The sequence below is a fragment of the Hyperolius riggenbachi genome, chromosome 9, assembly GCF_040937935.1.
Source record: "Hyperolius riggenbachi isolate aHypRig1 chromosome 9, aHypRig1.pri, whole genome shotgun sequence".
NCBI lineage: Eukaryota > Metazoa > Chordata > Amphibia > Anura > Hyperoliidae > Hyperolius > Hyperolius riggenbachi.
Window position 1 is genome coordinate 231369769 of NC_090654.1, and position 27722 is coordinate 231397490.

General features: G+C 43.0%; 1 protein-coding gene across 2 annotated transcripts in view; it reads right to left on the reverse strand.

The window, feature by feature from the left end:
* Window positions 1–587: 587 nt before the first annotated feature.
* The window catches only part of LRR1 (leucine rich repeat protein 1), a 28267-nt gene continuing 1132 nt past the window's right edge, over window positions 588–27722 (reverse strand). Inside the window, exons 2-4 of one of the 2 annotated variants that reach the window (XM_068251964.1) lie at window positions 23273–23371; window positions 4955–5682; window positions 588–1058 (exon numbers count right to left, since the gene is read on the reverse strand). In XM_068251964.1, the coding sequence (XP_068108065.1) occupies window positions 803–1058; window positions 4955–5682; window positions 23273–23371 (1083 nt within the window). In that variant the 3' untranslated portion in view covers window positions 588–802. The remainder of the gene's footprint in view (window positions 1059–4954; window positions 5683–23272; window positions 23372–27722) is intronic. The other variant, XM_068251965.1, reaches the window with a different exon arrangement.

The window sequence follows — 27722 nt, forward strand, 5'->3', positions numbered from 1 at the left end:
CTCATTTTAACATTTTTCCAAATGCAGCTAAAAGAAATCTACACCCTGTTTGGAGCTGCTTATCTCTGCTAGGGCATAAATGTCTAAAAATAAAAGCTGAGCTCCATGCGCCAGTCAGAAACCACTTTCATTGCCTCCTGACCCAGTGATTGCTGTGAGCCAATCACAGTTATCACTATGGAAAAGTGAAAAAAAGAGCTCCAGTTCTTAAAGGAAACCTGTAATGTTTAAGAAAGAACCCCCCCCCCCCCCCCCCAAAAAAAAAAAAAAAAAACATCCCGGGGGCTTCTACCGGGCCACCTGAAGACGTCCTGTGCACACGCCGTGGTAAAAACTATCCCCTGGTTCCTCACCGCCGCTCCGTTTCACTTTGTGAGTCAGCAGGCTGTGCCGGGGGGACTGGAGGATCCTTTGGGAACGTTGGGCACAGAGTGGTTGGCAGAAGCCCCAGGTAAGTGCAACTCAATCCCCCCCTGCCCCCCTTCCCCTGAGTCTTCAGGACTGCTTTACGGGGCTAGAGCCTGCGCATCCTGAAAAAGTTCAGCACAGTTAAATAAAAGTACACTAGTACATTACCAATCAATCACTAATGTATGAGGCAAACCAATATTATTTGAGAGGTGGTGGTGGCTGCCAAAAAGAAAGCACAGCAGATATAAACAGGTGCACCCTGGATCCCACAGTTTTCAGTTCTGCAGCAGGAAATAAGTTGTGTGCACATGTACTAAGATTCAACACATGTGGTCTGTGGCCAGCAGGTCATTATGGAATGGTCTGTTCCTGAAAAAAGCTGGACCTCGGTTTACATCCTGTTGCTCTGTAGGTATTTATCCAGAAAGAGAGAATAACAGGTGAGGGAGCAGAAGTAACAGACAATGGGGGCTTCTGTGCCCCCCATGGAATCGACCAGTACCACAGTCTGAGACACCTTATGTAGGTTCATTAATACAATGGACTGAATGAAGGAACTCAGGCATGGGGCTCCACAGTCACACGTTTTGGCCACTGACAGATCTTGGCAGAGGTGTTTGGGAATGATGTGTGGTCCGTATGGAATTCTGCAAATAGAAGAACAACAAAAGTACATTATAAAAACTGATGAGTGTTGGTGGAACTTTCAGAACAAAGATCCCCAATTAGCCACTTCTGGCAATAGAGGAATTTCAAGTCCCCCAATTCGGCTACTGGTCCTGAACATCTGCTAGGTAAAACATGTAACCACTACAGTGGTTGGCCACTTTTTGTTTATTGCGCAAGCGCAGAGTGCTCCTGGCAAGCGCGTTGGAGGAGGCGCAAGGCTGGGGTGGGCGACACCAGAGGAATGGAGAAGATGATGGCAAGGGACAAGGAAGACGTCAGGGGGCTGGAAGAAGCCCCAGGTAAGTAAATGGACTTAAGTACAAGACAACATGCAGCATGATGTTGGTGAGCCCCATTGTTTTAACCAGAGGTCTCTAGACCATAACTGGTTTTCAACCCTCCCCACAGTACTGAAGTGTAGCCCATGAAAAGTGCAGATTTTGAAAACAACCATAAACATTCACAAGTGGGGTGATTAGTATCTTAACAGAGGTGATTATCTAGCTCTGTGGATTTCCACAAAACATGCACTGTTAGTGAGCTTTGAGGACAGGTTTGGAAAGTACAGATGGACACATATGCAATTAACTTTTTCTCCTGAGTTTTTTCCTAAGAGATACATTTTCTTCATCCATTTAAAATAACATTTCAGCATTTTTGAATTGAAAGTACCAAAAAGTAGGTAAAAAAAAATACACCAAATTATTTTGAGTATTTTCTTGATTGCTGGTGGTTTAAAGGGCTTTTTATTGACAAGTTTGAAAACATCACCTAGTAGAAAACCTGCATATCGGCCACTGTCTATAAACTCCTCCTTCTGCATAAGGGAATTAGTTGCACAGAGCAGGAGCACACCTGCACTAATTCAATGGTTGGCAGTGAATTGACAGTCCTGCCAATCTCTGGTATGATTATCACACAATACCTACATTTTATATGCACATAAAAAAAAAGAAAGCAAGTAAAATGTATTCTTTAACCCTTGCACTGTAAAAAAGCTGAACAGCATTTTTCCAGAAGTGGAATTTTCTCATATTATAATTTTCTCTGTACAGTTAGTTGGGTTCACAGTGGTCAGTTGCATAATGTACACATTATAACTGTGATCTGCAATGAAGACTGGACAAAGGGCCAGATTTATCAAAGCATTACCAACAGTTTTTTCTTCTTAAAGGGGTTCTTTCGCGAAAAAAGTAGGCAGTTAAAAAATGTGACAGATGACAGGTTTTGGGCCAGTCCATCTTTTTAAGGGGGATTCTCAGGGCTTTGTTTTCAACAGCATTTCCTGAACAACAGTTGCAAAATTTAACTGACATAATAGTGTGCAAGTGATTAGGGAGGCCGGATGGTATCTTGCTATTTTGGCAGTTAAACTGTTGTTCAGGAAATGCTGTTGAAAACAAAGAAAACCCTAAGAATCCCCCTCAAAAAGATGGACTGGCCCAAAACCTGTCATTTGTCACATTTTTTAACTGCCTACTTTTTTCGCGAAAGAACCCCTTTAAAGAGGAGCTGTTAGGTATAAGGTCTCAGAGAAAATAAACACATATATCAGTAGCTAAAGATTGGCTGTACTTACATTACATATGCATTTCACTGTCCACGTTTGGATTTCACAGAATTTGTATATAGTATATGCAGAGATAGATGCTCCTGACAGCTCATGGCAGGCTCCATGTTTTTCTGTCAAATGTGTCGTCATGTCCTGCCTGCTTCCTGATCACAGATAAGCTTGTACTTGAACAACACAGTGTGCAGTGAATATTAATGAGCCATGTGGCTAGGAACAATAGCTGACTCCTGCAGTGTACTCTGCCCGAGATTTATCAGTGCTACGCGATTACAAGCTGCTGTAACGTCTCATTAGCAGCCGAGGGGAGAGCCCCAGAATGCTTTGCAATATGGTATGCGGCTTGCGTCTTCTTAAGAATAACAGCCTTGCTGATAAGCACACATCAAAGGTAACTGAGATTTTTATCTTCACTAATTGCTTTTGGGCTTCCTTCTAAACTGTTTAACACAGGAGAATAGAGGTTTAAATTAGCTTCTGCAGCCTGACAGTTACTCTTTAAACTGTTCTAACCAGCAGAGGAACGGTTCTGCATGATAATAAGAAACTTCTCAAATCCTACGTAACAGCAGCAGTTTAGCGTGGATTTCTAGAACTGCACTACGGTTAAGAAAACTGCAAATTAAGAAGTGCTTAATAGCTGATAGTACTAGCAGTGCAGGCTAGGCACGATTTCTGAAGTACTGCTCCTCCCTGCTGCCAGGCGTCCTGTGAACCTTTTCTGTGCTTAACCGTTCCAGTGCTGGGCATTGATGCAATACAGCAGATGTATTGGTAACCTCCGCAACAGCAATTTTCCTCACACACTGCACTGCCTGAGAAACCTTCCTAAATCCTCCCATTCCTAACAGTCTAAGAAGGAATCTGCACTATTTTAGAGATGTCTGAGACAATACTGCACAGATTTCTAAAAACCTACTAATATTTTTTTTCTCAGACACTCTTGATAAATGTCCCCCACAGACTTTTAATACAAAGCGTGCATGTAGAGAGTTAGAATAACGTGATCAGTTACAACGCAGCACCGTGAACAAGCCCATAGGATTGTATGGGCAATAAGGGGCCTTGCAAAATTATTCTGCAATGCAACTGAGCACTGTGAACTAGCCCTAAGAATGAATGTGTATGTTGTCCTGCATAGGTCTCACTAAACACATTAGCAGCTCTGCTACAGATGAATGTATTTAAACTATTGGGAAAACCAGACAATAGAGAACAGTTTGTTTGTTGTGGTTTGTTTCCCTAGAAAAATACCACAGAACTATAGCCTTGTAAGAGGGTTGGTGAAAGAAAAGCTTGGAATGTAGTCTAGGCAGTTACTAAACAAAAATCAAAAGGTTGAAACATAACATGCGTAATATTTACACACTGCTCCCAGACAATAGAGTAAAGCAAACTAATGTCTGCTAAACATACGTGAGTGTTCTGGGCCCATTTATAAAGAAGGGGCAACCTACAAAAAAATAAATACATTTTTGTTTCTGTTCTCCAATTTAATAAAAACAAAACTGATCTACCCATTAAGGTGCATGTCGCCCGTTGAGGATTGAGATCAGATTCCCTAGCACAACATCACTGACGGCCTGTACAGACGCGTGTCAGCTATGACATGTTCTGTTGCTATGCGGAGGGGAGGGGGGGGGGGGTTATGGAGGGACGATGGAGCGGGGCAGGTGTCACGCAGCGGGTGGGGAAGCGGTGCGGACAATACGATACACCATCGCAGGGGTGACTTGATCTGCCAAGCGGTTTGTTCGTGCGTTGGGGGTCGGCAACCGATGCACACACGGCAATTCATGCTATGCGAAATAAAGTATTCTGAGTATCAGCGGAGGAGGTCGTGATCGGCCGCTTTAGTCAGGCGTGTGTACAGGCCTTTAGGTTATGCCCATTTTTTAAAAAATTGCAATCTATTTTTTCTGTATCTTGACTGATTACAGCAGCAGAGTGGCATAGCTGGTCACCGTCTGCGCGGGGTCTATGTTCTCAAATACCACCAAAAGAAAGCTCGATTTGTGAGAAGAAAGGGTGCCAAGTTGTATGACCAACCAATAAACCGTTAAAGTTGTGAAGTGCTGGATTGCAAAAAATGGCCTGGTCACTAGGAGGGGTATAAACCTCTGGGACTCAAAAAGTTAACCAATTGTGGAGTGGGAGCCTCTGGCAGCTGTCTACATAGTTCAGCGCTTATATCACCTTCTACCAAGTAAATAACATTCCAGAATTTTTTTAAATTACTTTTTTGGGGGTGACGTAGTATATATAAATTCTGGGATAGCCATTTCTACAAGTAAATTAACCTACCTGTAACTTATAGCTGCCCTTGAAGCCGTTTCCAGTAAGCTTAGAGGGATCTTCAGTTGAATATCAGGAACCATTGGACTTGCCTGTACAAATGGATTGCCAAACAAGTCCAATTTCTCAAGCACTAATAATCTGAAGCTGTTGGGAAGATGGGGGATCTTATTCCTAGTGGCTGAGAAAAAGCGCAGCTTCGAGAGATGGCCAATATTGAAAGGTAGTCGAATAATCTCGTTGCCATCGACTTTCACGTTTACAAGTTCTCGGAGGTTGCAAAACTGAATAGGAAGGGCTTTTAATTTATTCTCACTGAGATCCAAAGACTTCAGCGAATTCCTGAGGGTAGAATTACACAGCTCCACCACGAAAGTCTCTAAGAGATTGTTGTTCAGAGTCAGTTCCTGGAGACATACAAGGTCGCCAATCGTCTTTGGTAATTTCTTAATATGGTTGTTGCTGAGATCCAGTTTCTGCAGCCTCTTCAGGCACAGCATTCGCATGTCCACCCGAGCCAGCTTGCAGAAGGAGACCTGCAGGTGCTCCAGGGAATAGGGGAAGCTCTTTGTGATGGGATAGTCTTTCTTGTTGGTGATTATCAGTCTGGCTCTGGGTTTTTCTATTTCTGAACTCTTGGCTGGAGTCAGACGTGATAGTGGCACAGGATTTGCATCATTGCCTTTGTGTGCCAAGCTCACAGCGGAAAGAAAGTTCTTCAGATTACAGACCTCTGCCTAAAATATGAAAAAAAATATATATATTATAAGTTATGAAACAGCAAATCATAAGGTGTTCTTTTTTTTACTCAGAATATGTAATTTTTTTCTCCCAGTATTAGAATTCACACATTACCGTTATACACAGGGCCTGTTTTACTAAACTGGTCAGACATGTATAATTTTTTTTCCACCTGTTTTGATCTTTTTTGGTCCAATCTACCAGGAATCTATTGGCCACAACATGCCTGATCGATCTGTGTTTGATTGATTTAATGAGATAGTTAAATAAGGTAGGTGGCAACATCAGTAGATCAGTAATATAGTAGGTGGCGACATAAGTAGTATAAATGTTAGCAAGGTAGGTAGCAACATCAGTAATATAAATGTTAGCAAGTGTGATACGGTTTGTTTTTTTCCACAGGGTTGCAATTGGGCAGTGAGGGTCTCTTTCCCTGCAGGTGAGGTCGGGTGTGCAGCTGCCCCCTGCTCACACTGGACTCCATTTGGACATGAGGTGAGTGTGCAGGAATGTTTATATTCTGCCCAACTCCCTGGTAGGCCACTAGTGAAAGGGGGGGGGGGGGCAGGTGTAGCAATGACGCAGCCGCCCTTTGGGTCTTCCAGTTCCTCATCAGGATCGCCACATAACATGGCGTGACCTGAGTGACGTCATCCTGGAGCTGGAGACTGATAGGCTGGCAGTGTCCGAGTCGGGTGGGCATGTGGCTTTGCAAGCGTGCATCACCTCCTGATGGGAGGAGAAGCTGTCAGTATGTTTTGTCTTCCGCAGACATGCTTTGAGCGCAGTTCCCCATCAGGAACGTAGATGGGCACAGTCACTTAAATTGCCATTTTTTCTCCAGAAAATAATGAAAAAAAAAAAAAGATCAAATGGTACACATGTGCACAAGCCAAAAAGTTAAATGCGCATACTCACTGTACTTTTGCAAAGGCCTGCTGCCTCCATTGAGATGTCAAAGATCGCTGGCACAAACACAAGTACACAGCACGGATACATTTCCACCTATTTTTTACTGCTTACAATCATGCAAATTTAAGGGTCTTGGGGCCCACATAAAATGATGTAGGGGGCCGGATTCGCCCTCAGGCCTTGAGTTTGACACGTGTACCATAGAGGGTTGGGGTGGGGGAAGGAGGTCTGACGGCGTGGTGTACAACGGAGTGGGCGGGGAAAGTAGGAGAACAATGGCCTCAGCAGGGTCAGCAGAACTGCATAGAAAATGTAAAGAATTGGATGAATATTTACAAGTGAATAAAAACCGTGGCTTTGACTAATAATTTACATTTTCACTGGTAACAGCCACACTTTAGGCACAAATAGCCCCCTAGATCTGTGTTGGCACTCAGCTGCAGACCTTGTTCATATCTGTGTAGATGAAATGGTATCAAATAAATTACTTGTAAAAGTACCACTTCAGTAGCCCACACACTGGCCACTTCCTGCTCCACAGACTGTCACTGCTATAGACTGCAATCTCTTAAGAAAGAATCAGGCTGTGCCTGCAACTTTGCAGTCAATACTGTGGGTAAGATTCACTTGAAACAACAACACAGAGCCTAAAAAACAGATTCCCTGAGCTTAGTGTTATGGCTCATGAGATCATGACAGCTACAGAAGCTTAATTTCACACCAATTATATAATCCGAGCACACTTTCCAAATTGCATCCCTGGATATCTTACAAGACTCCAATAAAGGACATCCGAGGTGAAAATAAACTAATGAGGAAAATAATTGTATCAATCCTCCTCCTAAAAATGACTTGATATCCCACAGTTGTATTTTACAGTGGGATACGAAAGTTTGGGCAACCTTGTTAAATTGTCATGATTTTCCTGTATAATTTGTTGGTTGTTACGATATTAAATGTCAGTTACATTTATCATATAGGAGACACACACAGTGATATTTGAGAAGTGAAATGAAGTTTATTGGATTTACAGAAAGTGCGCAATAATTGTTTAAATAAAATTAGGCAGGTGCATAAATGTGGGCACCACAAAAAAGCAATTAACTCAATATTTAGTAAATCCTCCTTTTTGCAGAAATAACAGCCTCTAAACACTTCCTGTAGGTTCCAATGAGAGTCTGGATTCTAGTTGAAGGTATTTTGGACCATTCCTCTTTACAAAACATCTCTAGTTCATTCAGGTTTGATGGCTTCCGAGCATGGACAGCTCCCTTTAAATAAACACTGAAGTCTCTTAAAAATCCGTTTTTTATTACAAAATCCTCTTTAACATTTTAGCCCTACCTAAACCGCCGCATCCCCGCCGCTGTAATCTATCTAAATCCCCCCCAATCTCCAAAGACGTGTTGCCTGCAGCATTTTCTCACGATTCTGCAGTGATTGCGATACAGTGCTTATAAAAGCGCTGATCGCGCTCGCTCTGAATCGCGTAAGTGTACAGTGATTTTATCGCGCTAAAAATCACCCGCGCAAAACCGTTTTGACACTTTCAGGTGTGAATGGGCCCTTAGGCAGGGAACACGCTTGTTCCTGCTGGAATTTCTGCCGTGTGCGTTTCTGCAGTTTTCCCAGCCAGCTTTCAGCATTTTGTGTGTTAACTTTCATGTGCTTTTCCTTTATCTATTTTTAATGAATATTTATATTGGACAAGTGAAAAAAAAAATATGTTCAAATTTTTCCCCCTTTTTTTTAAAAAACAAAAACAAAAAAATAATACACACATCAAAAAAAGTATGCAGATTGCATGCAGTTTTGATTTCCCATAGGGAAGCATTGTATGAAAATTGCATGCTAAACTCATAGCGCATGCAGAAAAAAAATGAACTTGCTGAGCGTTATTTTGCCCACACCTAAAAATGCACAGAATGCACATCACTGCATTTTTTATGCGGCTCATAGAGTTACATTATGTGCATTTCGGCATGCATTTTCTGCTCTGCGTGTTCCCTGCCTACCTGAAATGTTTTGGGCTAGTCCATCTCTTAATGGGGAACTTTCAAAGCACCCCCTGGCAGGATGTCAGCCAGCCTGCTTGCATGTATGCCATTACTTTTGCAGATGGACTGAGACAATGCTTTTAAAATGAAAAAGAAACCCTGAGGGGCCTCTCACACTGGTGTGGTGCGGCATTATGACACAGCCTAACGCTAAGGCAATGAAAGTCTATGGGGTAGACCACACAGCATGTTGTGCGCAGCACCGGAAGTACCCTAACGTGAGTGCATACCCATGTTGCTGTGCGATTCCTGCGGCGAACCGGAAGTAATGCAAGTCTATGGCGACGCTCGTGTTTTTACATGACTGCCGCAAGTTTTGCGCGTCGCACACAAGCATATTTTTTCAGTCCATCATGAATGCGGCAGCCAGAATTATCCATTGCTCCCATCGCTCCACCTCAGCGGATCCCCTCCTTGAATCCCTCCACTGGCTTCCTATCCAGTCCAGAATCAGATTCAAGATACTGTGTCTGACCTACAAATCTGTCCACAAAACCTGTCCAACCTACATTTCCGATCTTACTCAGAGGTACACACCTAGCTGCTCACTCCGCTCTTTCAATGAACTTCGCCTAACCGCCCCCCGCATCACCCAGTCCCATGCACGCCTCCAGGACTTCTCAAGAGCTGCTCCAACACTATGGAACTCCCTACCTCCACCCATTAGGGCAGCCCCCTCCTTCAAAATCTTCAAGAAGGCCCTCAAAACTCAGCGTTTTTTACTCTGGCCTACCACCCCTCACAAGTGCTCTAAACCCACAGCTGAACTCTGGTCCCCTACCTTTTGTGTCCTTACCTCTCCCTCTAAAGGCCCATACACACGTCGGATTTTAGCAAACGACCCGTCGTTTGAACGTTCCGTCGTTCGGACGTTTTCGCGTCAAATCCGACGTGTGTACAGACTATCGTTCGGGTGATAAGACTGGTTACCAACGATCCGCCGGGCGGATCGCTGGTAACCAGTCTTATCACCCGAACGATAGTCTGTACACACGTCGGATTTGACGCGAAAACGTCTGAACGACGGAACGTTCAAACGACGGGTCGTTCGCTAAAATCCGACGTGTGTATGGGCCTTTAGATTGTAAGCCTTTGGGCAGGGTCCTCCTCCTTTGGTGTCCTACCTGATCATGCATCTCCATTACTGTGAACCCATGCTATGCATCTGAGTGAACCTAACTTGCCTAATCTCCATGCTCCCCTCCAGTGACTGACTAAGCATTACCTTGTATTCATACTGTGCTGTGTGATCTGGTTTTCTTGCATTCCTGTATTGTCATTTTGCTGTATATCACCCCTAAACATTGTCTGTAACCAAAACTAATGTCCAGCGCTGCGTAATATATTGGCACTTTATAAATACAATAAATAAATACACTTCCGCGTACGTCATCAATTCAGCCACAGGAAGTGAGCGCTAGAGAGCCTCACTTCCTGTATGGCCTGCTGTCACAGGGATTTACCACATATCAACGCGGTAATCCCCGAAGGCCTGTTTTTTGGCAGGGCAGTCCCCGGACTGCACTGCCTTCGCCAATATGCAGTGTGAAAGCGGCCTGAGAATTTCCCATGACTAGATGGACTAGACCAAAACCTGTCGGTAAAAGATTCAAAGCTGTCAGATTCATACTGCCCACTACAAGTAACATCTAGACAGAAAAAAAAAAAAAAAAAAAAAAAAAAAAAAAAGTACAGTGCATTTTACCTCTTGTATGTATGAGTACATAAGTATTTTAAAATGTTATGTTTTCATGACAGTGCTCCTTTACGAGGTTACTGTAATTTAACAACCATATTAAATGTGCAGAACAGCTCCAGGGCTACTGAAGCAAAATTGCATAAGGAAGTCTTGGAAAGTGACAAATTACAACTAATTAACCCCTCAAGGCAGCTACAACCTTTCAGTAAAGAAGCAAGAATGCTATGTAGAGCTACAGAAAGAAAAAAAGAAAAAAAAAAAAAAAAAGTTATGGAGTACCCCAGCACCACCACTTACTAAAATGCATATTTAAATTCTCTGTAAAGCAGAAATTTGCCTTCTTGTGACAGAAGGTATTATTCAGGTAGAAACAAAAAAACAAAAACCACTATGCCATTTTATTGAAGCCCTATTACTGTGAGCTTGGAGTGAACATAAGAACTCTTAGCGCATATGTCCAGAATATGAGATGAACCCCAACCTATACTCCCTTAAAGGAATACTTGAGTAAAAATCTTTATTTTTTTTATTTATTTTTTTTTAACTACTTACCTGGGGGCATCCCTCAGTCCCGTGAAGCTGTATGGTTCCCTCGCAGCCTCGCTCCGATCCTCCTGTCCCCGCCGGCGGCTACTTCCGGGTTCGCCGACAGGCTGGGAATGCGAGTGATTCTCCGCGTTCCCAGCCGCTATGTCACCCTCTATGATGCTATAGTGTATAACATATACGCTATAGCAGCATAGAGGGTGATATAGCGGCTGGGAACGCGGAGAATCACTCGTGTTCCCAGCCTGTCGGCGGCTGTCGGCGAACCCGGAAGTAGCCGCCGGCGGGGACAGGAGGATCGGAGCGAGGCTGCGAGGGCACCATACAGCTTCACGGGACTGAGGGATGCCCCAGGCGAGTAAAAATCATTTTGTTTTTTTGACTTAAGTATTCCTTTAAAAACAAAACCAGGTAAAACAATAACCGTCCTGACCTAAAAAAAAAAAACCCCAACCTTTACTATTCTAGAAACGATTTTCCTCAGATGATCTTGATAATTATCTGGCTCATGTACATTTCCTGGTTCTGTCAAAGGAATAATATGAATTATTTCAAGACCTTTTATTAAAAGACAACTAAAGTGAGATGAATATGAATGGGGCCACATTTATTTCCTTTTAAACAATAGCAGTTGCCTGGCAGCCCTGCAGTACTGTCTGAATAAGGGCCGGTTCACACTTGATCAGATGCAGAACGGAAACGCATCCACATTTGACCAGTCCACACCCCATCCACATATGTCGATCACGTCCGCCCATAAGAATCACTGCTCACCTGTCCCACTGCAGCTCAGTCCCTTCAACAGCCTGGTGGCCAGAAGAAGCGTGGCTCTCCATAGGCTGCAGCACGCCAATTCTCCTTAGCAACAGGGCAAATTTTCATTGGTTCAACATAAACCAATCAGAATTCTCCCTGTTGCTGAGGATTCCCAATGATCTTTTGCAGCCCGATGGACATCCCCCGGCCACTGGGAGTTTTAGAATGGACTGAGCGACGGCGATGGACGGCAGGACACGTCAGTAAGACGTCGCGGCGACTAGCCTAGTGAGAACAGACAGTGCCAGTTTTCATATGCTTTCATTGGGCACATTTTTCAATCCGGTCCGGAAAAATGTGCCAAGTTAGGACTCTGCGTTCTGCTGCACACGGATCCGTATACGATCCGTGTTTTGTAACAAGTAGAAGTGGATACTATTTTTAACAAAGGATCAGCTTCCTACGTATCACACAAATAGACAAAAGACAAACAACATTTATATCGCGCTTTTCTCCTGGCGGACTCAAAGCGCCAGAGCAGCAGCCACTAGGGCGCGCGCGCTCTATAGGCAGTAGCAGTGTTAGGGAGACTTGCCCAAGGTCTCCTACTGAATAGGTGCTGGCTTACTGAACAGGCAGAGCCGAGATTCAAACCCTGGTTTCCTGTGTCAGAGGCAGAGCCCTTACCCATTACTCCATCCAGCCACCACAAATACGTTTTTAAAGTAAGTGTGAACTGGCCCTAATGCTGTGAATACACTGTACGTTTCTGTACCGTGTATGTACCGCACGATAGATTCCGGCGCGTCCCCACGGGCACTCATCCCCCAGCACCCACCGCACAGCTTTACCAGCAAACCGGTATGTTATGTCTCAATATGCATACAATTGAATCCACGATGTTGCACCATGTGTTATGAATAAACAAGCAGTTTACAGCAGTGCCGGCATTTCTCATCCTTTCCTCTGCCTGCACTTATTTTTTCGTCTTATTCTATTGTTCTGCCTGCGGTATTGAGCGCGGAATCGATCTGGCGGGGTTTCGGGCCCTCGTCGGATATTATCAATCGAGCCATCAGCGGCTCGATACATGGTACAGAAACGTACCGTGTATTCCCAGCATAACAACAGAAACAAACATGCAGCTAATCTTATCAGATCTGACAATGTCAGAAACACCTGATCTGCTTCAACCTTTCGATTGTATGCTTGCAAGGGCAGGGCTCTCTCCCCTTTTGTGTCTTGAAAAGTATTAAACTTTTTATTTATCATGTTACTTTTATCACTGTCATTACCAATTCTTTATTTTGTATCATTTTTGTATTTTGTCAATAATGATTTATCTTGTATATTGGTATACACCATTGTCTGTATCATTATGTATCCCATGTGCGTTTCTCACTTCGTACGGAATCTGTTGGCGCTTTATAAATCAATAATAATAATAATGCTTGTTCAGGGCCTATGGCTAAAAGTATTAGAGGCAGAGGATCAGCAGAATAGCCAGGCAACTGGTATTACTTAAAAGGAATTAAATATGGCGCCTCCATCCATACTCCTCTTGCGACAGCTGTCTTTTAACTACTTGCCAACCGCTCCACGCCGATTGGCATGAACGCAGCGGCAGCCCCAAGACTGCTCCATGACGATTGGCATGAACGGCTTTCAATGGGGCTAGCAGGAGATCGCGCACATCTTCGCTTGTTAGGCGAAGGCCTTCAGTCTTCCCGTCTATTAACATAGTACAGCGTTGCGATCTAAGGCAGCGCTGTACTGGGGACAGTCGTGTGACACAGGGGAGCTATTGGCTCTCATAGGCTGAAGCCTATGACAGCCGATCGCCGTCATTGGCTAGCTGTCTCTCTCTCTCTCTCTATATATATATACTGGGAAAGTGATCAGACCCCACCAACAGAGAGCTCTGTTGGTGGGGAGAAAAAGAAGGGGGAGGGGAATTAATTGTGTGCCGAGTTGTGCGGCCCTGCAGCAAGGCCTTAAAGCTGCAGTGGCCCAATTTACAAAAAAATGGCCTGGTCTTCAGGGGGTTTTTAACACCACAATCCGCAAGCGGTTAACCCTAGAAGAATGAACATCTGCAACAGCCTCTTTCCCCAGCCAGTCCTGGACTGCAGGGACATTACCTTGGGAGCCCTGCTGTGGCACAGTTACGGACACAATCTGTAGCTGCTTTGTGTTCCAAAGCGCTAGGGAAAAGGTCAGCACTATATGAAATCATACTAAGGATTACAAATGAACAATGGATTGTACATTTTAGCAACTACTGCAAATTTTGTTGCAATTTGCATACAGATGACAAGAGTACAGATCAAATGCAGTTGCAGCTGATTTTGATAGGTTCAATGTCGATCTGCATACAAATTGCATCCAATTTGAATTAACTCAGAATAAGTGAGCTGGTTAAGGGTTAAGCCTCTCATATAAATGACCAGGGTTTGAATCCTGGCTTTGGATAGATAGCAGTAAGGAGTCCTTGGGCAAAACTCCCTAACGCTGTAGTTTGGCCTATTCAGCATGCCCTTAGTGGCAGCAGCTCAAGTGTGGGGAGTCTGACAGGAGCAAAGCTCTATATAAATGTTAGCATTATCTGAACAATTGGTCACATGTCCTGTGTGCCTGTTTCCAATATCTTTGACCTCAATTCACTAAGCTTTATCAAACACTTTATCAAACGTTGGATAATTTACCTCATGGGTAAAATCTAATTTTGAATTCACTACGGTGTTAGAGATTTATTGAACGTTTTATCGTTAAAACATTTGATAAATATAAAACCTTAGTGAATTCAAAATTAGATTTTTTCCCATGAGGTAAATTATCAAACGTTTGATAAAGTGTTTGATAAAGCTCAGTGAATTGAGGCCTTTGCATCAGATCACAGGAAGTGTTCTTGACTATTCCCCCATACTCACGAGAGGCTCTTCTACTCCACTTAGCTGAACTCCAGAGTTCAGCTGTGGGTTTGGTGCAGTGGTCCTCAAACTAAGGCCCGCAGGCCGAAAGCAGCCCCCTGAGGGTTTTTTACCCCCCCCACACACACACACACACAATATGTATTGCTTATAGATGCGGTCAACTACATCTTTAAATATTGTTGGTCCGCATATAGAATAGCAGTGCTGGCACCAGCCTTCCACGTGGAAGCCAGAAAGCAGTAATTTTGCTGGTTTCCAATCAAATTCCACATCAGGTGACACTGCTGTCCAATTGGACTTCAGGTTGTCACCTGGGTATACTTCACTGTCTGGCCCGCAAAGACATAATTTTATGTGTACTTTGACCCCCCAGCAGTCTGAAGTAGGTTGAACAGGCCCTCGACCCAAAACGTTTGGGGACCCCTGGTTTAGAGCATTAGGGAAGGAAAGGGGGGGGGGGGGGAGGGGGGTAGGCCAGAGTAGAAAGGTGAGTTTTGAGGGCCTTCTTCAAAATGGTGATGGAGGGGGAAATCCTAATGGGTGGGGGTAGGGAGTTCCATAGTGTTGGAGCAGATCTTGAGAAGCCTTGGAGGAGTTCATGGGATTGGGTGATGCGGGGGGCAGTCAGGCGAAGTTCATTGGAGGAGCGGAGTGACTGAGCGACAGTTAGTGACAAGACAATATAATCTGTACAGCACTGAAGATGTCAGCGCTATATAAATAATGAGTCTCAGAGATGTAGCTTGGTGAAACTTGTTATACAGTCCCTGAATGTGGGCAATAGCTGAATGCTTTGATGTGGGGAATGCAGCTAAGCTACACTATTGTAGCCAAAGGACCTGGATTACAGGAGGCATCAAGCTTTTCCAGATCAGACATGACAGCTCCTGTATTTCTGCATTGCACTAAACATAACTAGCTCTCGATGCACTAAAAGTAAATAGCGACATCTGCTGGCCATAAAACAAGTGATCTTTTGAAAAATTCGAAAGCATGCACCCATACAGATGGCTGTCCTCTGCACATTTTCATCTCCAAAAGAGTTGCAAGACAAGACTGCTCACCCCTCAAGGTAAATAAACATGAATCACTGCGCTATAAGCATCCATACTCAGCTAAGTTAAATAGGCTTATCTGTTGCAATGAGGGATGGGGGGGGGGGGGGGGGGGGGAGACAAATAACATTTACATTACGCTATTCTTCTGGCGGACTCAAAGCACTTGAGCTTCAACCACTAGGACGCGCTGTATAGGCAGTAACAGTGTTAGGGGGTCTTGCCCAAGGACTCTTTACTGAATAGGTGCTGGCTTACTGAATAGGAAGAGCAAAGATTTGAACCCAGGTCTTTTGTGTCAGAGACAGAGAAGGGGGAGGGAAAGGCAGATAACAGGGAGGCAACAGAACAGCTGCCGTTAATCTGCCTCTTCCTACAGCCACAATATTGGTCTTTCAAGATAAATAATTATAACGGAGCTGGAGAGAGACAGCACAGCTGTTAAGCCCAATCTACACGATACGATTCGATTACAATTCTATTTACGATCTGATTAAATCCAACACATCCGATCGGGATTCAATTCGATTTGCCATTGCAAAACAATGGCAAATCGGATTGAATCCCGATCTGACATGTCGGATTTAATCGGATCGTAAATAGAATCGTAATCGAATCGTATCATGTAGATTGGGTTTAACACCACGATTGAGGTAACAAATGATTTGTACCTATTAAAAGGGCCATAGCAATTATTTCAAGTTTCAGTCAGAAAAAGGGATAAAGAACCCCTTTAACCATTACACTATCCAGCCAATACAGAGGTGTGTGATATTAGCCTGGCTTTTGAAAATCCACAAAGGCTGCTTACTTTTTCCCTAAGGAAACACAGCCATAGTGTAGGAAGATGTCTTGTAGACAGCAGATAGCAAACTGCTGGATGAGGGATGTGTGTAGTAGATTCAGTGGATTTTTTTTAATCTTACTAAACAGAGGTCATGGAATGGCAAGTAGGACTTGCATTTAATGATGTCTGTTTTTTTTTTTTATATTGTTAAAGTCATGCATTAATGATGTTCCCTACAGCGAACTCTAAAGAATATATGAGAACAGCAGCTGCTCACCGGAAAATACTTTCTGCAAAATCTCTCCACTGTCACAGATACCTTGTCAATTACAGGAATGGGATAACTTCAACCCAGTGGTGTGATCTGTCTTTTCAGATGTGATATTATAGGATATAATGATATTTATAGGATTTATTTACAGCACAGAATCTCTGGGTATGTCCTACAATGCAATTTCATAAAACTGCTGTTATATCATATACACTTTATTACAAGTTGATCCTACAGTTTGATGCACCTGCGCAAAACTCTCCCAGCCACAGGAGCGCGATAGGGGCAAGTACAGCCGGGCGTGCATGACTGGCCAATTTGCCAAAACTTACCACAGGAGAACGGGGCAGCACAGGAGGATGGGGAGAGACTATGTGGCATGTACAGGGCTGGAGGAAGCCCCAGGTAAGTATAAATACATGGGTTTTACATGTCTCAGGTACACTTTAAAAAGCACACCTCTTCAGATAAGGAATCACTGCTTCATTTGCTAACCCTTTTATCTCCTCCCCTAGTGTCATCATTCCACTAGCCTGTAGATCAGAGTTCCCCAACCCTGTCCTCAAGGCCCACCAACAGTACATTTTGCAGAAAACCACAAACATGCACAGGTGGGGTTATTAGTGTCTCAGCAGAGCTGACTAACTACCTGTGTAGATTTCCAAAAAAAATGCACTGTCGGTGGGCCTTGAGGACCGGGTTGGGGAGCACTGGATTGTAAGCTCGCAAGGGCAAGGAACTCCCTGTAGTGTTTCCTGGTTCTGATGTATTTTGTCCAATAAACATGTACCAGGGTTGATGATGTTTCAAACTGAATATCAATAGTATGAATTTGTACTTGTGTTGCTGGATATCCTGATTGTGTACAATGTGTTCAACTGCTCATGTATCTATGCTCCCCACTAGGCTGTTTTGTACAATGTACAGCACTATGGAAACTGTGCACTATATAAAATATAACGATATACAGTTTCTCAGTGTTATGCAAGTCACCTTATAAGGTAATGTAATTATAAATGGTTGCTTCATTTCAATTTGCAGCTGGCTATAAATATCTAAATAAATAACCCAAACACTCTAAAAGCAATTTTCGTCTAAGCATGAAAACCGTACTTCTTTGTAGTGCTGATTGGAGAATTTTCTGCAAGCAAATAAAAGGCAGCACCCACTGATCTATTGCCTGACGACTTTTACTGATCCCCTCTGAGCCTCCATAAGCTTCACTGCTAAAGCTGCCTTGGCATTGGTATCAGCTGTTAACAGGATGGGAGTGATTACATCCACTAGCTGAGTGTACACAGCCACAAAACCTGGAATAAGACAACCCCCACTCATGGAATAAATATACTGTAGTCATTAAAGTAGGTAAACAATTACACTAAATTCTAGTTGCTGCTTTGTGCAGACTTATAAGCCAAATACATAGTACAGTGACTTCAGACTGAAGTGAAAATTTAAAGAGATTTGTGTTGTGTATGTTCAATACAGTTTCTTTTAATAATGATGGCACTGCTGTAGCAGTCCCTTTTCATTCCCTGCTTTATTTACTTCCTCTGCTGCAATTCTGTGACTATTGTACTGTGCTACCTGTTGTATTACTAAGTCACTGTGCGCTGTCTTCTTGTATGAACCAGGGCTGTGGAGTCGGTCAAAAAATCCACCGACTCCTCAGTTTAGGATTCCACCGACTCCTCGACTCCGACTCCTCTAATTTGCATATTACAATTTTGTTGATTAAAAGTATGTAACGTGAAATTCGTCTCTTAACTGCCAACGTCTAGGAATTTTACAAGGCAACTGAAGTGAGAAGGATATGTAGACTACTATATTTATTCCCTTTAGACTAAAAGTAGTCCTTGGTAAGAATACTTGTAAAAGGTACAAACCGGAACAAAGAACATCTATCAGGCCCTAGGCAATGTAAGTGTGGGAACATGTAAGAGTGATGTGCAGGTACTCTGCAGGGGAATAAGGAGATTGTAAACAGACAACACCTCTGTGTTCAATGTGCACAGCATTCTCAGTGGATTCCCTGCAGCTCTGTGGGGAGTGCATATGTAGAGTATAGTACTACTGTGTAACAAAGTAAACCTGAGACTGATGAAATTAAAGTTTTATACATACCTGGGGCTTCCTCCAGTCGCCTTCAGGATAATCCATCCCTCGTTGTCCTCCTCCACCACCTGGATCTTCTGCTATGAGTCCAGGTACTTGAGCCAGTCGGGCGTAGTGCGCATGCACACACTCCACCGCCAGAAGCATACTACACCTGTGCAGCACTATTGCGCAGGTGCTGTGTTCCTGGCTGTGGGAGCGGCATGCGGCTGGACAGCGCTGACTGGCTGAATTACCAGGACTCATAGCAGAAGATCCGGGTGGTGGAGGACAGCGAGGGACTGATTAGCCTGAAGGGGGCTGGAGGAAGCCCCAGGTATGTATAAAACTTTACTTTTCATTCGTCTCAGGTACCCTTTAATTTGCAGTCACTAAACCAAATTTTAACAACATATCAAATTTGATTTCATCAGCAAAGGGAGTGCATAAATTTGCATAAATCAGCATCAATGCAGAATTATTTCCATCTCATTGACTATCTCTATTAGTGACACAGCTACACATCAGGCTTTATTCTTACAGCATAGATGTTATTTAGTATATATAAGAGATTCCTGTGTACACATCATATATACAGTCACAATCAGATATGTATATCTGACCTTAAAAATACGGGGACTGCTTTATTGAAGCAGCACAAGTAACTAATTTTGATTGGTTTATTTTATTTTTGTGGACTGAGTACAGCTATTACTGTATATATACTGTATATATACATTATTTTTAATGACTATTATCTGAGAAATAGAACATTTTATCATATTTTCTATTTTAATTACAGTTACAAATTCATTAGGAGTCGGTGCATTTTTTTCCGACTCCGACTCCAGGCACCCAAAATTGCCCGACTCCGACTCCACAGCCCTGGTATGAACCATGTTATAGTTTGTTACTACACTCACCTAAAAGGATTATTAGGAACACCTGTTTAAATTCTCATTAAAGGGGCACTATGGCAAAACAAAATTGTAAAATTTAATATATGTGCAAACATATACAAATAAGAAGTATGTTTTTTCAGAGTAAAATGAGCCATAAATTACTTTTCACCTATGTTGCTGTCACTTACAGTAGGTAGTAGAAATCTGACAGAAGTGACAGGTTCTGGACTAGTTCATCTCTTCATAAGGAATTCTCAGGGATTTTATTTATTTTCAGAAGCACTTAGTGAATGGCAGTTGCTCTGTCCAGCTGCTAAAAAATCTATGTAGCAAGCAGGGAAGCTGGCCAGCATCATTGTTTAAAGGGAAACTCCGACCAAGAATTGAACTTTATCCCAATCAGTAGCTGATACCCCTTTTACATGAGAAATCTATTCCTTTTCACAAACAGACCATCAGGGGCGCTGTATGACATATTGTGGTGAAAACCCTCCCACAAGAAAGTCTGAGTACGTACTCCTGGCAGTTTCCTGTCTGTGAACCTTGCTGCATTGTGGGAAATAGCCGTTTACAGCTGTTTCCAACTGCCAAAAAAAGCATGCAGCAGCTACATCACCTGCCAACAGTAAAAATGTCACCATGTAATAAATGTCAGAATGTAAATCAGGGATTTACAATATTTTACAATGAGCAAACACTGACTAAATCATTTATACATAATTATTGTAAAATGAAGCACTTTTTATTACATTATTTTCACTGGCGTTTTTCTTTAAATCCTTTTTAGGGAATATCTTTATAATGAATAAAAGCCTTGCTGAGAATTCCCTATGAAGAGATGGACCAGTCCAAAACCTGTCACTTCTGTCAGATTACTACTACCGACTGTAAGCGACCGCAACATAGGAGAAAAGTAATTTATGACTCATTTTACTTTGGAAAAAAAAAAAACGTAGGTACTTCTTATTTGTTTATGTTTGCGCACATTTTACATTTTCCGCCATAGTGCCCCTTTAATGCAATTATTTAATCCACCAATCACATGGCAGTTGCTTCAATGCATTTAAGGGTGTGGTCCTGGTCAAGACAATCTCCTGAACTCCAAACTGAATGTCAGAATAGGAAAGAAAGGTGATTTAAAGAGACAATACAATAAACAATAAAAAGTATACCATTCTAATCATTATGTTCCCCAGGGCCCCCCTTTGCTGTTTCTGCTAGTCCATGCTGCAATCCTGGCTTCTAATTGCCAGTTTTAGGCAGTGTTTACAAACAAAAAAACATGGCTGCTAACCAGTGTGTGATAGGCTGAGAGAAGCTCATACATATACACACATATATATATATATATATATGTCATAAGATAATCCAGGGCGGGAAAAACCAGGCCATCCTGAGGGACTTAAAGAAATACCGCTAACGGTAAGTTTAACAAGGTTTTTCTTCCTTGCGTCCCTCAGGATGGCCTGAAGAGAGAAAAGCGAGAAACTCCTAACTCCTAGGGCGGGACCAAAGCCTGAAGCACTCTTCTTCCAAACGTTTGATCCTGATTTGATAAAACGTCCACTCTATAGTGCCCAATGAAAGTATTAAAAGATGCCTAGGTTGCCGCATTACAGATCTGATCCAGAGAAGCCATGATGTGGACAGAAGTCTAGTTGAATGAGCCGTAATTCTTTGTGGAAGCGATTCTCCTTTGTGCTTATATGCGTGATTGCTTCCCTGATCCATCGAGAAATGGTCGATTTAGATGCGTGTACACGCTTGTTAGGGCCAGCAAACAGAATAAATGGTTTGATCACCTGAACTGTTTTAGTCTAGTCAAACAAGCAAAGTGAGTGAGTGAGCGAGTGAGTGAGTGAGTGAGTGAGTGAGTGTGTACACAATGATCAGCATGCCACAACATTGCTCTGGGCGGTTTGCACATCAGCAGGCCTAGCTGTAGAATCTGAAGGAGAAATGGGCTGCTCCATCTCCCAGACTCAGCACTACAAAGTGTCAGCAAGAGGCAGATAGACAGTCTATTTTAAAAAAAAAAAACCTCCTCCAAGCACGCATAATTATTCAATGCTCTGTCCACACTGCGCAGTATATTCATTACCTGCAGTTGCTTACCTGCGGCAGACGCCGCAACCACGCAGAGGAAGAGGAGTTTCACTATGCAGATACCGAAATTCTGTGTATCGGCAGGCGGAAATGCATCTCCGCATGAGACAATACCAAGATCAAAAGACACCGCCAGCCATGCAACCTCCGACATCCACAGGACCCTTACTCACCACCGGTAAGACGGGCAACCCGGCTCCCACCAGAACCACCGGGCCATGCTGCTAAAAAAAATAAACAGTAGCAGAAACTAGCTTGTGCTCCCGGGTGGACCAGGAAACACACACAAAAAAAAAAACTGAGGTTGGGGGGAGAGGTGGAGCTATTTAAATGTTTAATTAGTTTGTGTTTCCTTAGGGGGAGGGGCACGGAATCTCTCTTGTAAGGCCATCCTGGGACGCAAGGAAGAAAGACTCAGTGAGCCTTTATTATTTATTGCAACAAGCGTTTTATACCTACTTTCCTGGACTTTATGCTCTGTGTATAGCATTGCCCTGCGCATGTGGTACTGTGATATGAGGATTGTGGTAATTATATATTATAGATACTGTGACCGTTCGCTCTGCCCCAGCAGCAGTTTTAATTGTTTTTAAAGGAATACGTCTCAAAATAGATTTGATATTTTTCAGACTTGGGGTGATATGCAATTCACTTTTTCACCTGAGTTTTCTCCTAGGTGATATTTTCACAACTTGTATATAAAATACCTTTGAAAACCATCAACAAGCAAACAAATACTTAAAATACTTTTGATAGTACTTTTTTCACGTACTTTTTCCATTGTAAAGCGCTAAAAAGTTATTTTAAATTGAAGATGAAAAATTATCTCCTAGGAGAAAACTCAGGAGAAGAAGAGAATTGCGTCTGGCCCTTGGTGTCTATGCGATTTGGTGTTGAACTATGGATGTCTGTTTTTGAATAAGCTGTATGTATGTACAGGCAAAGTGGCAATTTTTTCCCTTGAAGAAGAACTTTAACCCAGGATTGAGCTTCATCACAATCAGTAGCTGATACCCCCTTTCCCACAAGAAATCTTTACTTTTTCTCATAGATCATCAGCGGGGTTTAAATGGCTGATATTGTGGTGAAACCCCTCCCCCAGTGTGATGTCATAACCAAGGTCCTAACAGATTTCTACTTGTGAACCTAGTTGCATTGTGGGAAATAACGGCTTTTTCCAACTGCCAAGCAACCAGAGTTTCCCTTTGTGCACAGATCTCTCAGTAAAGAACATTCCGTACAGATCACCTGGCTGAACTAAAGATGTCACCACCAGTGATACATTTAAGAAGGTAAATCAGGGAGAGGAAAAATGTAAAAATGGGCAAACACTGACTAAATAAATAAGTGAATATGGTAAACAATAAGCAATTTAATGCATTGTTATTTTCACTACAGTTCCTCTTTACAAAAGTGGAATTTCACTCTTGTGTGTAATTTGCATTTAGAAACATGAAAGATACAATACCTTGCTAAGACAAATATCCACAGCTGGCTCTCTCAGCCGCAGTGTTGCTTTTCCTTCGTTTATAAATTTGGAAAATAAGTTTTCAATGTTTTCTTGAAGCTGTAATGAAAATAAATTAATATGATTTCTTGTTAAAACACAGTCCTCAATCTTATGAATTATCTGTGCATAGCTATGTATGTGCATATAGAACATACATGTCAAACCCCGGCCCGCGAGCCGAATCTGGCCCTCAAGAGCCATTAACCATTTTAGCCGAATGGACGTGACTGTCACGCCCATTTGTCGTCTGCTGCTGCGCGCGCCCGCGTTAGCCAGGAGACCAATGAATGAGAACATAGTTCCCATTCATTGATCTAAGTCCCCGGCTTTGAGAAGCCGCGATTTTTCTGAAGAAGAAGAAAAAAAAACCTGTTTCCCGTCCTCTCTATACTTCCTGGAAGCGAGAGCGTTCGCTTCCAGGACTTGAAAAACATTTTTTGGACTGTGGCCAAATAGTAAATCTACATACATTTTTTTTTATTAAAGAAACATATTACATTTAAAATTAACCATTTACCTCCCACACCAAAAATTACCCAAGTAACATTTTTAATGAAAAAAAATTACAATAATAATTAAATCAATCAATAGTTACTTAAGGGTCTGAATTTTTTTTACTATGCATGTGAAGAGGGTGTATTACTAATGTTTTTTTAATTTATAAGCTTGTAAATAGTGATGGACGCAAAACTGAAAAAATGCACCTTTATTTCCAAATAAAATATTGGCACCAAACATTGTGATAGGGACATAATTTAAATGGTGTAATAACCGGGACAAATGGGGAAATAAAATAATGAACTTTTTCCATTTTTTTCTTAATATTCCTGTTAAAATGCATTTAGAAAAAAAGAATTCGTAACAAAATGTACCACCCAAAGAAAGCCTGATTAGTGGCGGAAAAAACGATACAGCGCTGCGTAATATGTTGGCGCTTTATAAATACAATAAATAAATAATATAGATCAATTCATTGTGATAATTAGTGATAAAGTTATTGGCGAAAGAATGGGAGGTGAAAATTGCATAAGGAGAAAAACGACTGAGGGCTGAAATGGTTAAATTTGGCGCTCAAGTTGTTTCCCCACTTTGCATTATATTTGGCCCACTCTAGACCACCAGGGAAGCTATATTGAAGGTGAAGCCCTAGAACATCAGGAAAGCCATGTGGGGGAGGAAGGGAAAAAGCACTAAACACCAGAGAACTGTATAGGGGAGGGAAGGGGCCACCTGGGAACTTTAAAAGGGAGGAAGGTGGCCAGTACACATTGAGGTTGACCGGCGATTATGTCCTAGTATACAGTTTTGGCCCATTTTGTATTTGAGTTTGACACCCCTGATACATAATAATTTTATAGCGCTTTTTTCCCTGGGGATTTAAAGCGCTTTGACCCTGTGTTATGCAGTCTCAAAGGCTTGGGAAAAGAGGTGGGTTTTTAGCCTTTTCTTAAAATGTGGCTTGCCCATGATATACTTACCGGGGCTTCCTCCAGCCCCTTGAAGCCATGTCCCACGCAGCATCTCCGCTCGCAGCCGTCGGCCCGGGGTCCACACGGGTGCAAAGCCCAACCTCCTGTACTGTGCCTGCACCGCTGTCAGTCAAGTCCACGATGTCCGCAGCGTACTGCGCAGGCACAGTAGTTCTGTGGACAACGTGGACTTGATTGACAGCGGCGCTTCACACAGGCTCAGTAAGGAGGACCTCGAGGTCGGCCTCTGTATCGGCGGGGACCCCGGGCCGGCGGCTGCGAGCTGAGATGCTGCATGGGACATGTCGGCTTCAAGGGGCTGGAGAAAGTCCCCGGGAAGTATATCATGGGGCAACCAAATTTGCTTGAGGTTTCCTTTAAAGCTGTACACTTTATAGAGAATTTATGTGTGCATCAAACCAAGTAACACCTGACAAATCTGGCTTTGCAAATTTGGCCTAATTGGCTATTCACGAGACATAGGTCATCTGTCCAGAAAAGGGGGCTCTCGCACTGATTGTGGAAGCGAGTTCCATAGAGTTGGGTCTGCATAGGAAAAGACCCGAGCATTTTTAAGTGGATCCTGGGAATACACCATAGTGGAGGATGCGTGGAGGGGCACATAGCTCCAACAGATCAGCTATGTACTTGGGTCCCATGTGATTATAGAAGGACAACACTGTCTAAAGGCCGGTTCACAAGAGCTTCTGCGCGTGATACGGTTACATAGTTATTTGGTAGAGAAAGTCCGCTCCACCTTTGATACCTGGTGCAAGGTGCTGGATAATGAACAGCAGGACAGGAACACAAGGAAGATGTCCGCACTCTCGCTGGTATAGTCCAAGGGTCTTTATTTTAATCCAAATCGCAAATACAGACATTGGCTGACATTGGGTTGAAAAAAGACATACGTCCATCGAGCTAAGCCAGAGAACAAAGTACAACACCAGCCTGCTCCCTCACATATCCCTATTGATCCAGAGGAAGGCGAAAAACCCTTACAAGGCATGGTCCAATTAGACCCAAAAGGGAAAAAAAATCCCTTCCCGACTCCAGATGGCAATCATAAAAACCCTGGATCAACATCATTAGGCATTACCTAGTAATTGTAGACATGGATGTCTTTCAATGCAAGGAAAGCATCTAAGCCCCCTTTAAATGCAGGTATAGAGTTTGCCATAACTACTTCCTGTGGCAATGCATTCCACATCTTAATCACTCTTACTGTAAAGATCCCTTTCCTAAATAAATGGCTAAAACATTTTTCCTTCATGCGCAGATCATGTCCTCTAGTCCTTAGAGAAGGCCTAGGGACAAAAAGCTCATCCGCCAAGCTTTTATATTGCCCTCTGATGTATTTATACATGTTAATCAGATCCCCTCTAAGGCGTCTTTTCTCTAGACTAAATAAACCCAGTTTATCTAACCTTTCTTGGTAAGTGAGACCTTCCATCAATTTTGTTGTTCGTCTCTGGTTGTGGCATCAGTTCCCATTGTTCCGTTACGTAACTGCCAAACGCCACAAGATGCTACATGCAGCACCCCAGAAATTTTTATGTGACAGTGATATTTGCTCAGAGGCCAAGGACGGTAAACGCATTGAGATGTACACTCCCATTCATCTCAATGTAGGCATCCGACCAATCCTGTTAGTAAACAATGTCCCCGAACACCGCCCGTATGAACCAATCCTGAGATACTGGACTACTACCATTCATGCATCAGCATAATGCTGCGCCAATATGAGTATGGCCAAAGCTTCAGACAGCTGTGCAGTATGGCCACGCTGGTACATGGTGGGGAGCGCAGCCACGAGAACCTATCCAGCAAGCTTGTGCGATATGCTCAAAGGGTCCATTTACAGCAACAGTAGGGGGAGCCTACGGACTATATAGAGGCTTCCCTTTAGCTAGGAAAGTAGTTAACTTTTATAAATGCAACTGCCATGGGTTTACTTTGTCCAGTGTCCTAACACATATACCATTGCCACAGGTTTTGTTTTTGGCTTCCATAGGGTCAGTTTAGGACTTGTTCACATTATGTGCATGTAACACAGTGAACCCAGTAAAGACAACCCATCCCTGGAGCTACTGAAATGCAGACTGAAAAGCCACCTGCTTAGCCTGGCATTTGCAGATTTATAGAGAATCTGTAACTGAAAAAAAAAATCCCTCTGGGGGATACTTACCTCAGGAGGAGGAAACCTCTGGATCCCAACGAGGCTTCCCCTGTCCTCCTCCATCCCTCAGTTCAAGCGCCGGGACTGCCCGTAATGCAGCGAGGTAAATATTTATCTACTGTGATCCTGCAACCGATTGTATCCGATCTACTGCGCAGGCGCAAGTCCCCTGCCTGTGCTGTAGAGTGGATATGATTAGGCTCTGTTATTTCCGCCTAGCCCACATGAAAAGCCGCTAGTGCGCCTGCGCAGGATCGCGGAGAGGTAAATATATCACTGCTTGTCGGGGGAGCCAGCGCTGGATTCCCCGCAGCTTCAGAGGTCGGGGAAGCCTCACTGGGAGCCTGAGGCTTCCCCCTGCCAAGGTAAGTTTCCCCTAGAGGGTTTTTTTTGTCATTGTTACAGGTTCTCTTTATAGAATTCTTCCTCTGTACCACAATTTACCAATCAACCAAATACTGGTCTGAGCCAAGTTTATGCGCTTTGAGTCTTATGGGAGAAAAGCGCTTTACAAATATTATTTGTTGTTCAATCATTTTGTATATCAAAAACTATGGAAATATAAGAAAAGGGGCACATGGGAGCGAGGAAGTAATGTAATAATCACCAAACTTTAATCATTGTGTCAAAAATGATAACTTGTAAAATCAGATTAATTACACAAACATCATAAAATATTTATAAGTCCAACTGGACCCCATACACAAGCTACTGAGAAGGCATGGGTCATCTTGTGCCTGCGTAGTGCAGGCGCACTTAT